Source organism: Piliocolobus tephrosceles, chromosome 7 (genome assembly GCF_002776525.5).
Source record: "Piliocolobus tephrosceles isolate RC106 chromosome 7, ASM277652v3, whole genome shotgun sequence".
NCBI lineage: Eukaryota > Metazoa > Chordata > Mammalia > Primates > Cercopithecidae > Piliocolobus > Piliocolobus tephrosceles.
In genome coordinates this window covers 142259369-142276325 of record NC_045440.1, presented here as the reverse complement: position 1 = coordinate 142276325, position 16957 = coordinate 142259369, and the positions used below count along the sequence as shown (strand labels likewise).

The following is a 16957-nucleotide window of genomic DNA, read 5'->3' as shown; positions in this document are numbered from 1 at the left end:
CCATTAGTTCTGTTCCTCTAGAGAACCCTAATACACCATGATTGTCCCCATTTTATAGAAAATAAAACTAAACTGAGATGCAGAGAGTAAGGAATTTGCCCCAAAGTACCCACCCTCCTCTAAGCGAGGGTCGGACGAGTGGTGTTCAGCCTGCCCTGTCCATGAGTGACTGCTCGCTAGGCCTCCTTGCTGGAGACATCCCCTCTGCCAGGCCCGACCCACATGAAGGTACTACCCCTCCGGGCCCAGGATTAGACCTTCCTGGTCCCAAGCCTGAGAACCACAGGCAACTTACAAGCGAATCAGTGTTGTGTCTGTGCATAGTCCCTTTGTCTCCACTGTTGAATGGTCAGATAAGGGCAGCAGAGCAAATCCGTGTGGCCGTCCACAGAGGCTTATGGTGCCCACAGCAGCTGGTGAAGGTGTTCTTTCCCAGGCCACAGGTGCGCTGGTGTGGTGCTTCCATTCGATCCCTCTGTCATCATGGGCCCGGGTCACTGGGAGAACAGACAGTACCAGGAAACTCAATTCTGTCCCCACAGCAGAGTGTGTGCATTTTCATGTACCAAACCTTGCCTCACCTTGCAGCCATCCTGCTGCTGGTAACAGTATCCACACTTCACACCTGAGGTCAGTGGGACCCTGAGCCTTCCAGGGTGTGTTTAAGGTCTCACAGCCAGGGCCGGGCACAGTGGCTCACCCCTGTAACTCCAGCACTTTGGGAGGCCAAGGAGGTGGATTGCCTGAGCTCAGGAGTTCGAAGCCTGCCTGGGAAACATTGTGAAGCCCTGTCTGTACAAAAAAATACAAAAATTACCCAGATGTGATTGTGTGCATGTAGTCCCAGCTACACAGGAGGCTGAGGTGGGAGGATCGCTTGAGCCCAGGAGGATAAGGCTGCATGAGCCATGTTCATGTCACTGTACTCCAGTTTGAGTGAAAGAACAAGACCATGTCTCAAAAAAAGAAAAAAGGTCTCACAGCCAGGAAGGTCTAGAGTTGAGATGAATTCATGTCTGTCTCATGCCATGACCAGAGACATCTGTCATGTCAGTCTTCCTCTTCAATATCACACTGACTTATATTAAAAAGAATGTTGAGGCCATGGAAGGCATTTCATAGAAATCTTAAAAGCATGTGTGTGCATGCATGTTTGCAGATACAATCTAGAAATATCTGATATGCTTTGAGAAAATAATACATATCTCATAGGATTATGATGAGTAAATCAGATGACCTATGTAGAAATATACTTTGGCACATAGCGTTTTATACACTTTACATAGAGATTCATCTGTTCATCCATCCACTGAATACCCAGCACCCTCCCTGTATAGATGGAAACAGCCCAGAGAGGGGCTCAGCCTTTCTCAGTGCCACAAAGACACTGATGGAGAGCCAGGAGCTGGGTGGGAGGTCTCAGGCAGGATCCTTTGATTGGCACCAAGTGATGTTGGAGCTGGTCGGGAGCTTAGAGGTGCTTGAGTTACCTGTTTCTAAGTTCCCTCCCCAAGCCTTCTCCGGGAAGTGTGTGGAGTAGAAAGTGGGGTGAGGAGCTGGTCTAGCCCCAGACTTCCCACGGCTGCTCCATGTTTATTCATGTCACGTGTGTCTGCATGAGATTCCTTAGAAAGAAGTTTGTCCCAGCTAAAATTACAACAAGTTGAATACCTTTTCTAGCCCAGTGGTTCCCAACCAGGAGGCGTTTGGCAATATCTGAAGACATTTTTGGTTGTCACCCCTGGAGGGTGCTGCTGGCATTTAAGGTGGCAGCCGAGCGTCCTACAGTGCACAGCTCAGCCCCCTTGCAAAGGCTTATCCAGTTGGATGTCTATGATGCCAAGGTTGAGAGCCCCGCTGCAGCCCAATCCTCTACTTTACACATATCACACCAAGCCCAGAGCGAGGAACGGCCGCACCTCCAGCTAGTGAAGGACTGTGGACCAGAACTGCTTGCTCCCACATCAGGTGCATACAGATCTCCTGGGTATGTGGCTACAACATGGACCCTGATATAGATCTGAGGTGAAACCTGGGAATCTGCATTTTATACTCTCCCAAGTGATGCCCATGCTGCAGGCTTGTGGATCAGTTTTTGAGTAGCAGTCTTGGCCACAATTTCCTTCCCTTCCTGGCACGTTCTCCACTGCACTAGCATTCTGAGAGCCTGTCTCAGTTATTCTTTACTAATTGCTATTCTCTTTTTTCGGCTCTAGGGTTCCCTGGGCCTGCCCGGCCCCCCTGGGAGAGACGGCAGCAAAGGCATGAGAGTAAGTTCTGTTCCGTCTGCCCTGGCTCACAAGGCAGTACTGGGCTGGTAACCTCCTGGTCAGAACCCCATTCTCCTCAAGTGGGGTGGCATTGCCAGGGCCAGGCTTGAGCAGGGACTTATTTGTATCAGGATCCTCGCAGATCCCAGGAGCTCAGCCTAATAGCTGTGATAAGACCAGCAGCAGCTTTGCCCCCGGGTATTGTCTGCCTGTCCTTGGAAATGATTTTTCATTTAGTTAACAAGTAGTTCTGCAAGGCAGCCTTGTTATCCCCCACGCCTAGACTTGGAACTAGCCCCAGCGAGGAAATGGATTTGCTTAAGACCCCAGTTTGTAGCTAGAGGAGTCAGAGTGAGACCCAAGCAGCACCCCACACCCTATATGGCAAGCCAGCTTTCCTCTGATCATTACCCCCAACCCCACCTCTTCATCTCACCTGCCTCTGAGCTGCAACATCTTCCAGCAACCCAAGCTCAAAGTGATCTCAGCCCCGGTGGGTAAGTCTCCTCTCCACCAAGAATCCAAGGGGACGTTGTATTCTTCACCTCTCTGATCCCTTCGCCATGTCCAGCCACATAAAATCAGGTCTCGGAGAGGGAACCTGTCTTGTGAGCAATGCTGAGGTCCACAGCGGGCAGCCCTTTGGGACAGGTGGTCTAAGATCCTGGAGACAGGGGAGAAGGGAGAGTTTCACGGACTGTAGACTCTCTTCTCACTCCACTCTAGGTGGCCAGCGTCCTTTCCATGAGGACAACCGTCAGGGTGGCGCCAGTTTTTACACTTTCCCCCTGCTCTCTCCAAAGTTAGTTTTGTTGACTCGCAGCCACAGGAGTGAGTGGGAGTGGAGATAATACTGTGTGGCCGGGCATGGTGGCTTACACCTATAATTCCAACTCTGTAGGAGTCCGAGGCAGGAGGATCGCTTGAGGTTAGGAGTTCAAGACCAGCGTAGGCAACAAAGTGAGACTCTGTCTACAAAAAATAAAGCAACCTGGTACAGTGGTGTGTGCCTGCATTCCAGGCTACTTGGGAAGCTGAGGCAGGAGGATCACTTGAACCAAGTATTTTGAGGTTATAATGTGTGAGCTATGATTGTGCCACTGCACTCCAGTCTGAAAGACAGAATCAGACCCTATTTCTAAAGCAAAAAAAAAAATACCGTGTGCAGCAAAAGTCAGCTTCTTTGCTTATAGAAACAGCATCTGAGGGAGCCCAGGCCCTGCTCGCTGGTGGCTACCTTGTTTCTGTGATGAGTTCTGAGCTGCAGGAAGCAGAGGCCCTGGGAGGCTGTGGGCTGCACTGGTGTACCTAGGCCTGTGTCCCACTGCCTATGACTTTGTGCTGTTTTGTTTGTTCAGGGGGAGCCAGGAGAGCTGGGAGAGCCGGGGCTGCCGGGTGAGGTCGGCATGCGGGTAAGTGTTGCTGTGAACTGGGCCCTTCTGATGTTCCCAGGGAACAAGGCCCAGTGCAAAGCCAATTGCTTTAGGTGCAGAAGAGATGCTCAGATAGGCTCCCTGCCTCCTCTTCTCATATAACTGCATGCACATTTGTGTGTGTATATCCACACATAAATGATTTTTCCTAAATTTTTATAAAAATTTATTTATATCATACTTGGTCATTTATCTTTGTTATTTAACAAGAGATGAGAGAAATATTTCTATGTAAATACAGATAGGCCCCACATATTCTCTTAATTAAGGCATAGAATTAGATGTATTGGATGTATCCAATCATACATGGATATATTGTAATATATAACATTCATATGGATGTATTATAATATGTAACATTCCCCTATTTATGGTCCTAAGGACTATACTAATGTCATTTGTTTTCCACTAAAATTAATGAAGCACTGAATATGCATGCATGTGTACATTTGGGTGTTTCTCCTTATCTACTATATTTTTATTGCAGTAGGATAGATTAAAAATTGGGATACCCTTGGCTGAATGAACGTATGTTGTTATTTTAGCAGACTTTAATAGGTATTTCCAAACTAGTTGTTCAGAGGCAATAGCATTTCATGGTCTGGTTAGCAGAGGCACCTCCAGGTCTGCAGACTTCTGCTGAGCTCTTTGTCAGGACTTGTCCAGGCTGTACTGAGCCCATGGCAAAGTGTGACTGATGAGCCACAGGAATCAGTTGTAATGTTTCAGAAGCTGTGAACATATCCAGGCCAGGTCATGGGGAGGCCGAGGGGCGCAGGGGGAGTGAAATGGAATAGTAGCATCTGGCCTCATGGTGGTTCATAGGCACACACCTTTTGCTGTTCCTTGAAGTCAAGAGAATCTGGGTGTGAATCAGGGCTCCACCAGGAGCAGATGGCATGACTTCTAAATAGAGAAGGGAAGCAGAGGTCGAGGGGGTGTCTGCTGGCGAGATCTGCACCAGCAGCATGGGCAGCACTTGGTGGGATGTGAGCTAGCAGCTCTTGTCACCAAACATGGGACTAGCTGAGCTGTGCGGCTGCACTTGCCTTTCTTTCTCATCCCTGAAACTTTTCTCTGTGAATGCTCTTCGGCAGGGGCCCCAGGGACCGCCTGGACTCCCCGGACCTCCTGGACATGTCGGAGCTCCTGTAAGTGAAGGCACTTTTAAGGGCAGGGGTTCTACCCCTTCTTCAGGAATCAAAAACCAGGTTCTAGCAAGTTCCTCCACCTGCATCTAGACAATAATGCTGTTTAGCCTTACTGATGCCAGTGAAGTGTTGGTATCTCCTTTCTTAGACCAGAAATTATTAGATGTTACTGTACATGAGAATCACCCAGAGAACAGGTTTAAATGAATATTCTTGGGACCCCTTTCTCCCATTAAGAAGCAGGGTAGATCCCAGGAATCTGCATTTTTAACTAGCACCAAGGATTTTTGACACTTGATCTAAAGAATTCATTTTCCCCAGCCTGTCCAGTACTGTACTCTTGGAAGAAGAATGGAGTCCACTTAATTCTTCGCCCCTGGAACAGTGCCAGACACAATATGTGTTTAGTAGGTCCAGAGAATAAAGAGGTGAACAAACAGATATGGTGTACAAGGAGCAAAGTAGCTTCTCCAACATCTAACACTATTCTTGACTCTATAAAGACACATGCTCACCTCTGTTTATTGCAGTGCTATTTACGATAGCCAAGACTTGGAACCAACCCAAATGCACATCAGTGATAGACTGGATAAATAAAATGTAGGACATATACACCATGGAATACTATGCAGCCATAAAAAAGGATGAGTCCATGTCCTTGGTAGGGACATGGATGCAGCTGGAAACCATCATCCTCAGCAAACTAACACAGGAACAGAAAACCAAACACTGTATGTTCTTACTCATACATGGGAGTTGAACAATGAAAACACATGGACACAGACAGAGGAACATCACACACCAGGGCCTGTCGGACATTGGTGGGCAAGGGGAGGGAGAGCATTAGGACAAATACCTAATGCATGCAGGTCTTAAAACATAGAAAAATGAAAGAAGCAGTATAAAATGTCATTTTCAAACAAAGCAGCTTCAGTTGCCAGGGAGACATTGAAGACCTCTGATCTCTGTGTGTGTGACCAAAATATTTAGGTGGAATTAAAACAGCAAGGATGTCCACTCGCCCTGTATGTCTGGATGGCGCTGCAGATGCTCTACTCTTCAGGACAGCATCTTGTGGCCTTGGCCCTGTACTCTCTCTAGGTCAAAGATGTGTGTATCATTCCTGATATCAACAAGGAGGCCTGGGTGGCACCTGCTATCTCTACCATCTTTTCCATAGAATGCCCCAGGGTCTCTTCTCCAAGAAAGGAGAGAAAAGGGAGTGGAGCCCACAGGGAGCTCACATAGTTACATAGGATACATTCCTGCTCATCCGGCAGGTGCCTGCCCTGTGCCATTGCCTGGCCTGCAGGCTGCTGCCCAGGGAGGAGCTGTGCTTTCGTCAGCTCATGTGGGTGGCCCCAGTGCCCCACGGTGTAATCTGTGCACCTGGGAAGAGCAGGCACATGCACTGCTGAGCCTTCTGCTTCTCAGAGTAGGGCAGTAGCCTTCAGACACAACCCCTACAAGATTCCTGTGCTAAACGAGGGATTGTCACAGTCACTCACTGTGTCAGTTAGTCATTCACCAAATGTGTATTAGTGCCTACCAAGTGACAGGCTCTGTTCTAGACTCTGGGGATATCATATTGAAGGAACTGCCGTGGTGGGGGCTTACATTCTACCTGGGGGAGGAAGAAAATGCAGCGTCCAGGGCTGAGTACTGTCAATAAAGTAAAGCGTGGTAAGAGGATCCGGTGACGATGGACAGTGGAGTGGGGGGAAGCAGGGGGATCACGTTTTGGATCCTGCACTCAGAGAAACCCACACCCTGGCTGACATTCCCACCTAGTCTGCACACAGAGGGGAAGGGAGTCCACAGCACGAGGTCTGGGTGCTGCTCTAGACGAAGGCAGGATGAGCAGTGGGAACAGACAGTGACCCTATCCGCGAGGGAGGGGGGGTGATTGGCTTCAAGGAGCCATTCTCTGATTCAACGTTGGGACCCTTCCTGGGAGCCATGGTCATGCGGCATCATAGGCATAGTGTGGTGGGGTGAACTGACTTTGAAGCCACATTTCTGTCCTTGGCCACTTGAGTTCAGGAGCCAGGCTATGTCCCAATCTATGGCCATGAGGACCTGGATAGCCCAAGCCAAGGGACAAGCCCAGGAACTCACGTCATACTCTGGAAGTGGCCTGCCTGCCTCTGCTGCCCAGGGCCAGACCACACAGCAGCTGCTTTGTGGCCTCAGACTACACAGGGAGACGGGGTCCTCACCATCACGGTCCCTGCCACCCTGGGCTGGAAGCTGCCAGGAAATTACTCCATGGGCACCCCCAAGGTGAGCACAGAGAAGTCAGATGAAGATGTTTGGTCACTGCTCTTTCCTTTTCCCCCAGGGCCTCCAAGGAGAACGAGGTGAAAAGGGAACTCCAGGAGAAAAGGTATTTATAGTCTGCGCTCATTGATCAATACAGCTTCCCACAGAAGAGACGATGCATGAGACCATCTGCTCTGTGTATGCTTGTGTGTGTGTGTACACATTTGTGTGTGCATGTGTGCACATGTGTGTACATGTATGTGTGCATGTGTGTGCGCGCATGTGGCAGGTGAGGGCTGGTGCAGACAGTGTTACTTTCCCACCCTAAATGTAACTTGTGCCGGGAAGGCTGTGGTCTCAGTACCTGCAGGTATTGTCATCCTCTGCACCAAGGCGGAGTTTAGGGTTTCCAGACCAGACAGGTTTTAAGAGAGCCCTGGATTGGACTCCGAAGTCCCAGTTGCTGCCTCGTAGGACTCGTATCTTACTTGACAAGTTACATGACTTCTCTGCTCCTCAGTTACCCTGGCTCTCAAACAAATGGGAGAATGAGTGGTGACAGGAGTGACACTGGTGACCTGCATTTAAGCCACAGTCACCAAATGTGAACTGGCCCACACTCCGGCTCTTAAATGCAGATTGCCATGCAGCCGACACATCTGAGGAGGCCCAGGTGGAGGCTCCTTCGTGACTGCTGCCAGGTAACGGTGGAGGAGACCTCCGACTGCATTCCGCCACATGTGCTGGCATCGCTGATGGTTCAAGGTTCCCCTGTGGGGTGGCGGGGGTGGCTGCCCAGGCGCGGCAACTCCCACCCAGCTCCACCTTCCCAAACCGCGGCTGCTGCTGAATTTTCAGTTTCTCTTCCCGGGCCCATTCATTGAGTTCCTTACGATCTGGAGCAATGTGTCCCAAGAGCTGGGGCTAGGCCCTGTCGCCTAACCCATGTCTGAGACGCTTTGTCGGGGTCTGCCCCATGCTGTCTTCCTGCACGATGTGACTCTCTAGCTCCACAGGAACTTGTTCTTCACCCTTAATTTACGTTTAAGATATTTGAAAAATAGTGAAACATAGCCTGTGATCCTGCCATCCTGACACAACTAGAGTGGGCACATAGGCATATTTCCCGTGGAAATTCTTTTTTTTTTTTTTTGAGACGGAGCGTCGTTCTGTCGCCCGGGCTGGAGTGCAGTGGCGCGATCTCGGCTCACTGCAAGCTCCGCCTCCTGGGTTCACGCCATTCTCCTGCCTCAGCCTCTGGAGTAGCTGGGACTACAGGCACCTGCCACCATGCCCAGCTAATTTTTTTGTATTTTTAGTAGAGACGGGGTTTCACCGTGTTAGTTAGGATGGTCTCGATCTCCTGACTTCGTGATCCGCCCGCCTTGGCCTCCCAAAGTGCTAGGATTACAGGCATGAGCCATCGCGCCTGGCCTCCTGTGGGAATTCTTATGCATGGGGAGTGTCCCTCCACGGCCACATCATCCTGTATTCCATGCTGCCTCCTGTTTGCTGTTCCAACATGCAGTGTTTTCTCCATGCTGCTGTAGAGTTTTTAGAGCTTGTTTTAAATGACTGCACAGCATTCCATTAAGTGAATAAACCATAATTCAGGTACCCATTCCCCTGGTATTGATCATTTACAATTGTTTCCAGTTTTTCACTTTCAAAAAGAATGCTGCCAGACGCGGTGGCTCATGCCTGTAATCCCAGCACTTTGGGAGGCCCAGGCAGGCAGATCATGAGGTCAGGAGATCGAGACCACCCTGGCTTAACACGGTGAAACCCCGTCTCTACTAAAAATAACAAAAATTAGCTGAGCTTGGTGGTGGGCACCTGTAGTCCCAGCTACTCGGGAGACTGAAGCAGGAGAATCGCTTGAACCCGGGAGGCGGAGGTTGCAGTGAGCCGAGATTGTGCCACTGCACTCCAGCCTGGGCGACAGAGCAAGACTCTGTCTCAAAAAAAAAAAAAAAAAAAAAAAGCTTTGGTGGGCATTTTAAAGCTTACAGCTTTGTTTATGTATTTTCCAGTTTATGATTATTTCCTTAGGCTGCTTTCCCAGAAGTGAAATTACTGGTCGAAGCCAATGAACCTGTTTGTGTCCCGCTCACATTGCTTTTCCAAAAGGTCCTTTTTCATTCGGGGAGGCAGGGACTGGCCTCGTTCCCCAACGCAGGCTCCCAAACATGATTTTTGTTTGTTTGTATATTAAATGTTAATCATTTTTAACTTTAATAAGCAAAACCTTTGCCCTTACCTCTTTTGAGAGCTTTCACATGTTTCCATAGATTTGTTTGCCGGTCAGCTCTCTGTGGCTGCTCCCCTGTTGGGATCCGGCCACTGCACTCCAGCCTGGGCGACAGAGCGAGACTCCGTCTCAAAAAAAAAAAAAAATCAGTGAAGCCAAACAAGGGGTGACTGTGTGGAACGGACTTAGGGTAGGGGAAAGAAAGACAAAAAAATCATTTGGAAGGGACCAGCAACAGGGCCCTTTCTGGTCGGGTCATAGCTCTACCTGCTGCAGGAGGCTCCTTTGGGGTAAACTCAGGAAGGGAGGACCACCCGCTGGTGAGGTGCAGGGAGTAACCTCAGCCATGCCCCCATCAGCCGCTGAGTCCCTGCAGCCTGCACCAGCTGACATGGCCATGGCTGGAGCAACCCTGCACTGTGATCCTGGAGCCTGCATTTGGATTCCAGCTTGGGACTCTGCGAGCGGTGTGACCTGTGCAGCATTATTTAACCTCCAAGTCCCAGGTTTCTTCACTGCAGAGTAATTTTATCTGCTTCGTAAGGATATGATGAGGATTCCGTGAGTTAATATTTACAAAAGGCTTAGAAAGGTTCTGGGCAGCATGTGCTTTATATATGTTGTTTGAGGACAGAGAGAAAGGAAAGCAGACACCGAGAAGCGGTGAGGATGAGCCCGCCGCTCTGAAGGTCAGCTTGGCGCTGGCTCCGATTCCCTTGCTGATGTGCAGGTGACTCACAGAAGAGCTGGCTCCGCTCTGTGCCTCTGTTTCCCCACTTGTCCAAGGAAGAGCCTGAGTTGCGTGATGCCGAACACCCCTTTTCAGCTCTCCTGTTGGTGGGTGCTTACAGTTTATTTTCTCAGGAACCTCTCTGATTTCTTACATCAGCAAGTAGGTTTCCATCTTGCCTTGGAAAAAGCCCTTCCAGCTGCCTGGCTTTCCCCAGCATGGGGTGGGACAGTGTCTCAGCCCTGCCTTAATAGAGACAGCCACCATCGTCCAGCACTGAGGCCACCTCTAACAGAACCCAGGGCAGGGCGTTCTCTGTAAAGCGGGGAGACAGCCCTTCAATGGGGGGGTTTTCCAGATCATGTCTCTGCTGGCACAGTGTGGCGATTGAAGGCTTTGGAGACATGAGGAGGTCCAGGTGGCAGAGCCCAAGTGGGCTGTCCAGGAAATTGTAAGGTGAATCCAGTCAGGCACAGAGAGGAGTCTACTCATGAAAAGGGCCAAGCACTGGGCCTTGAGGGTCCTGTTTCCATCTGGAAAACCGTGTTCCCCAGACAATGTTGGGTGACTGTAAACATTCCAGTCCTGAGGCTCCCCAGGTGTCCTGCCCTGGCTCAGAGCAAAGGGGGGGCCTCAAAATGGGAAGAGCACCAGCCTCGGAATCAGAGGAACTAGGCTGTCCCCCTGGCTGGGCCTCCACCAGTGCAGGTACCTTAGACAAGCTTTGGACCTTGCTGGCCTCCATGTCCGTATTTGACATTGAGGGGTGGATGGTAATGCCTCTCCCGGTTAGTGGCTCTAAGGATCTGATGATTATGAGAGCAAGCGCAGGGCTCGGCACCTGGTAGAAGCTCCCTAAGCAATTAACAAAAGGGAGTTGGTGTTTTGAAGGGACTGAAGCCGCAATCCACCCCGCAGACATGGGCACCTCTGTCTTTTCCATTTGGGCTCCCAACTCAGCCTTATAAAAAGTCATCAATAAGTCTCACCCCCAATTTGTGTTGCTCTTGAGGGGTTGGCAGTGCCATGCACTAGGTGTGACTGTGATAAGTATCTGCTGGGTACCCGCTGTGTGCTGGGTGCCTAGAGATGCCCACATTCATCTTCACACAGTTGCCTTTATGGAGCAGCCACTTGGCAGCTCGAGATCTCAGGTACCAAGTCCATGGGCAGCTCCAGGACTCATCCCGAGGTACCTTAGGATGTGCTGCTCCTAGAACAGGGTGGTGGTGGAGTCCCCACTGGGAGGACAAGGCAGCCCTTTGGGTGGAAGTCCCTGGGAATGGCCATCATTAGCTTGGAGGTGTCTGGGTGGGGGCAGCCAAGGTGGCTCTCGGCTCCTAAGATGCCATCTTTCCGCTTCCCAAGGAGACCACAGGGTGAGGGCATGGATTCCTTTGTTGGGTGAGCACAGTAACATACTTGGGTGGGTGGGAGCTGCCTGAGGACTTCTGTGTTTCGATCATCTTCCTCTCCTGAGGCCACATGATGTGATGTGAGTACAGCAGGGAGCTCACTGTTGAACTGTTGAGTTCACGTCAGTCAGTACAGTGCCTGCATCTGTTCGTGTCATGGGCATCACTGTTCGCCAGGCCCTGCAGGGGGTAGAAGACACATCAGATCCAGGCCTTGACTCTTAAACTCACTGCCTAGAGGGGAGGGTAAGATTTGCAGAGTGTAGGACAAGGAGAGCCTACGTGTCAGGAGAGAGGAAGAGATGAGATGGAAACTGAATTCCAGAAGAAAGAGAAGCCGCTTCTGGAGGGGGCTGGAGAGACAGGAGAGAGAAGTCTTCGTGGGGAGGTAGCATCTGAGTTGTGTAGTAATGGCTTCCTCTTTTCTTTTTTCTTGAGACGGAGTCTCACTCTGTTGCCCGGGCTGGAGTGCAGTGGCGCGATCTCAGCTCACTGAGACCTCTGCCTCCCGGGTTCAAGCAATTCTCCTGCCTCAGCCTGCAGAGTAGCTGGGACTACAGGTGCCCACCAGCAGGCCTAGCTAATTTTTTTGTATTTTTAGTAGAGACAGGGTTTCACTATGTTGGCTAGGCTGGTCTCAAACTCCTGACCTCGTGATCTACCCGCCTCAACCTCCCAAAGTGCTGGGATTACAGGCGTGATCCACTGTGCCTGGGCCATAAAGGCATTCTTTATCATGGGTAAAGAATGGCTTGTTAAGTACCCAGAATTTCACCTATGTTATCTCACAAATTTGAACCAAAAAACAACAAATGAAGGGTACTTTACACATTCCTATTTAATGAACGAGTCCACTGTGATTGCTAGGGGTTTGAGTTCTTGTCAAAGCACAGGAAACAGCAGCACCCACATGGCTCTCCCAGAGCGCATGCCCTTCCCCCACCCTCTGCTGCCTCCAGATGTTGGTTGGCAGAGAGGAGAATGGAAGGTGGGCTTTCTAGAAAGAGGCGATCCTGTGGCCAAGCCAGGGGCGGGCTTGGACAAGAGTGTGCTTCAGTGACAGTGAACAGTGCCGTGCAACTGCTGCTGTGGCTGAGAGTGAGCAAGACAGATGCAGAGGGTCCCTCGCTGCCAGGCTGAGGAGGTGGGTGCATCCTGCAGACCTTGGGAACCATGGGGGGCTGGGAAAGGAGGGATGTCCAGAAATGGATTATGGGGAGACCACTTTGACAATGGGGGAGGCAATGGATTGGATCGAGGGCGGAGGTGGAGGGCCAGGAGGCTGTGGGGAGGATTTATGCAGGGTGGACTGAGGCTCTGTCCACATGAACTACCACAGGGACACCTGGGCCATCCCGCTCATCAAAAGCACGAAAGGGCTGCAGCTGATTTCTGGGGAAAACAGTACGTTAACTCGGTTCTGGCACCCATGTTATATGAATGGTTTCTCGTATGTGAGGAAGACGGAGAAGAAAGACACCACGTGTCTCCCTCCCACACTGAATGTGCCAATCAGCAGCCAGGTCTCAAGAGTGGTCAGGCAGGGCAGCCAGCGGTTTTCTGCTTTCAGTGGAGTGGGAGCGCCCTCTGCTGCCAGCAACTCAGAACCGCAGGAAGTGGTCTTGGCCCGGAGAGGCTCTGTGGGCTTTGCAGCCAGGATGGTGCACTGGGTTTCTGTCGTGAAAATGGGAACGATATCCCATACGACTGCTTGAAATGACAAATGAGGTAGTGCCTGTTTCAGCACTTGGTTCTCAGAGCAGAGGTCCAGTTCTCTTTCATTTGCATAAGCTTACATTTCCCTATTGATTCCGGATATGAGAATCAGAGTAGAGTTCTCATAAAACAGCTGCCTTTTTCCTTTTGTGTTTTGTTATCTCATCCTGGTGGGGAACTGGAGCCCCAGAGAGGGGCAGGCTCTCTCCAGGTGGCAACGGCCGTCGACAGAGTCAGGATTAGAATCCAGGTCTGGCTACTCCTCACTCAGTGCTGTCCAGGCCCTTATGTCCCCAGCACCTGTCCCTTCACTCCTCTGCTGTTCCCCTGTTGCTGGTTCCCTTCCAAATAATTTTTTTGTCTTTCTTTCCCCTACCCCAAGTCCATTCCACACAGTCACCCTTTGTTTGGCTTCACTGATTTTTAATGCACACCTTCCACGTGCCAGGCAGTGTTGTCAGCGTGTCACGTAGATTAGCTGCTGTGCTCCTCACAGCAGCTTTACCGGGTAAACATTAATATTATGCTGCTTATTTGTAGAAACTGAGTGACAGAGCTGCTAAGGAACTGGTCCAAGGTCACCCAAATGGAGCGTGGGAGAGCCAGGGTTTGGGTCTGAGTCGTGCGGTTAACCACCACCCACGCCCCCTCCCCCTGGGAACCCGAGATCTCACTCTCAGTCTGCAGGAGCCGAAGCCTTCACTTAGCTGCGTTTGTGTAGCCAGTGCAGTGCTAGCAAAGCCAGCAAACCCATGCAACAGCAGACAGTCTGAGTGGAGGGCCTTCAGGGTACATGGGTGCCCCAGTATGGCCTCAGGATGGGCCCGCACTATGGCATGGTTCCACGGCCTGTCCCAGATGCTGTGGCGGGCATTTCAGCTTGAGACCGCGCTGAGTTCCACGTCTTCTGTCTCTCTCCCTGTCCCTGTCTGTGTGTGTCTCTCAAACTCTCTCTTCTGTCCTGTCTCTCTCGGTCTCTCTGCATCTGTCTCTGTCTGTGCTTGTCTCAACTGTCCCTCTCCTTCTCTGTCTGTGTCTCTTTGTCTCTCTCCTGTCTGTCTCTGTCTTTTTCTGTCTCTCTCTCCCTCTGTCTCTTGCATCTCTTTGTCGTTGTTTTTCTGTTAACTCAGTCTCTGTCTCTCTCTATGTCTCTGTGTCTGTCTCTGTCTCTCTCTGTCTTCCTCTGTCCCTCCCCCCCCCCCCCCCTTCTTTTTCTCCCTTCTTTCTTTCCCCCATGTATCCACTCTCATTCCTCTTGCCCCTGCTAATGACCACCCATCCATCAGGTCTGCAGCCACGTCCGCCTGGCTCCTCTGTCACGTGCCACCCAGCAGTACAGACTGCCGCCACCAGGTCCAGCCAGGCCCTCTCTGTGCACCTGCAGCTGTCCCAAGCTGCAGTCAGAGGAAGTTTTGGCTCCAGACTCCACTCATCTTGGTGCACAAGTGCAGGGAAGTAAGAAACAGAGACTTGGGCAACAGGCACACTTGGCCTTGCTCTGAGGCCTGCGGGAGAGCCAGGTTCCAGGGTGATTGTCAAATATCACGCTCGGGGTTAGGGTCCAGCCCATGCTGAGGTCCGAGGGGAGTGGATGGATGAGCAGATAGCTGCAAGAACACTCAGGAGTCCATAGGCAGGTGAAATGGGGTTCTGCCCCGCAGCTCTCCCATCAGCAGCTCACTCACACACTGTCTGCTCTGTCTCGGCTGCTTAGCCCTTTGGCTCCTCTCTGCTGAGAGCACACACAGCTGTGCAGCCGGCTCTCCCTGCCTTCAGGGTCAGCAGCTTCACTCTTTCTCTCTCTGGGCACAAGCAAAGCTGAGCTGGGTCCTGGCTCTCTCCTCTCTGTCTGCAAGACAGACAGCTTTGGCTCTCTCTCTTTCTCTGGGTGTGACCGCACCTGCACAGCGTCAACAGGGCAATTATACCTTTTACAGACAACAGTGGCCCAGGGCCAAGGGACGGCCTTCCCCTGTTGTGGCTCCATAGCTGTGTTTCCATTATACATGGAATTGTGCGCCTGCATTCCAAACTCACTGAGTCACTCAGGCCCAGATGTCTGCCCCAGCCTATTCCTTGACCAAAGCACAGCCATGTTCTTTACAGTGATCTTCAGTAGGGTGGCCTGTTGCAAGGAAGCATGCCCAGGACTGGAAGTCAGGGGACCTCGATTTGAGTCCTGGTGCCACCACTAAGTTTCTACGTACCCTTGGACAAGGTGCACCGTAGGGCTCCCAGTTTCCTCCTCTAAGGTAGTGGCTGAGAGTCCGTGGGCTTGGAGACCCTTGTCCACTCACCAGCCCGGGCCCCACAGCGGGAACCCTGCCTGCTACTCCAGGGACTCTGCTCTGACCCTCCCTCTCCGAGGCAGTAGAAAGAAACCACGGAGGAAAGGACAGGGGGGCCCGTTCTGGCGCCAGTGCCAGCACACCCAGCTGGGGTGAAGGGGCTTCACCTCCTCGGGCCTCAGTTTCCTCATCTTGTTGGTGCTTGGGCCTGCCAGCCTCACAGAGTTTGAAGGAGATGATATAATGACAGATGTGGAATCACTTGGCAGAGACGAAACCCACGCAGCTCCTCTCACCATTCGCCCGAAGTGTCATGTGATGGAAAGACTTTTTATTTTGATTATTTTTATTTTGTTTTGAGACAGAGTCTCACTCTGTCGCGCAGGCTGGAGAGCAGTGGCGTGATCTCGGCTCACTGCAACCTCTGCCTCTCAGGTTTAAGCGATTCTTCTGCCTCCTGAGTAGTGGGCACTACAGGCTAATTTTTTTGTATTTTTTAGTAGAGATGAGGTTTCACTATGTTGGCCAGGCTGGTCTTGAACTCCTGACCTCAGGTGATTTGCCTGCCTCGGCCTCCCAAATTGCTGGGATTATAGGCATGAGCCACCGGGAAAGCCTTTTTGGAAGATTAGTGTATAATTGTGATTGAAAATACATGTGTACATTAATGTTCTGGAATTTTAAGATAATTTCTGAAAGATAGAAAACATGTAGGATTAAGTTTATGTAGATGCAAGGCCAGGGGCCTGCAAGCTGAACTGCAGAGTCCAGAGAGGGTCGGGACCACCCCCAAGTGGACATCAGTGGGTATGGGGAATGGGGGGCCCTGGGGCAGGCGTCAGTGACTCACTGGTTTCCTGCGCTTGGAGACGCAGAGTCAGGCAGCCCCTGCCCCATTCCCTGCCTATCCTGGGCAGTAGGAAGCCTCAGTATTTGTTCCCAGATGAAGGGAGAGACCCACTCTGCAGGTAGTCAGCAAGCCCTGGGAGGGATAGGAGCAGCCACACAAGGAAGAAAACCTTCCTCTGCATGCCCCCCGCGGGAGGTTCCACCTGCCCTGCCGTCCCCAGAGCGGCAGTGAATAGAATCAGTGTCCACCAGTGGGCGGCCACCCATGGCAAGCACAGCAACCAGGAGCAGAAAACCAGGAATCTGCAACCCCTGGAAGAAAAACAGCATCCTGAAAGAGGAACCAACCTTAAACGGAAAAAGAAGCAAAGAAATCACCACTTGGGAAATGAGGTTACAAAGAAATAGAAGGAGAGTTCAACAGAATTTATATGTATAATCTTCCAGTCATTCAGTAAATGTCAGAGGGGCTCACACTGAGGCTCCGGGAACGCAAGAACGAAGAGTGGACGCACCTCCTGTCCTCGTGTGAGTGGGGAGGCGCGTGTGCACGGATAATAGATGCAAATTGAATTAAGGGAGATGAGGGAGA

At 51.2% G+C, this 16957-nt stretch overlaps 1 protein-coding gene across 1 annotated transcript in view; it reads left to right on the top strand.

The window, feature by feature from the left end:
- Positions 1-16957, top strand: part of COL22A1 (collagen type XXII alpha 1 chain) — a 305451-nt gene that overhangs the window by 114198 nt on the left and 174296 nt on the right. The window contains exons 15-18 of the mRNA XM_026454562.1: positions 2217-2270; positions 3629-3682; positions 4801-4854; positions 7196-7240. Of these exons, the coding sequence (XP_026310347.1) occupies positions 2217-2270; positions 3629-3682; positions 4801-4854; positions 7196-7240 (207 nt within the window). The remainder of the gene's footprint in view (positions 1-2216; positions 2271-3628; positions 3683-4800; positions 4855-7195; positions 7241-16957) is intronic.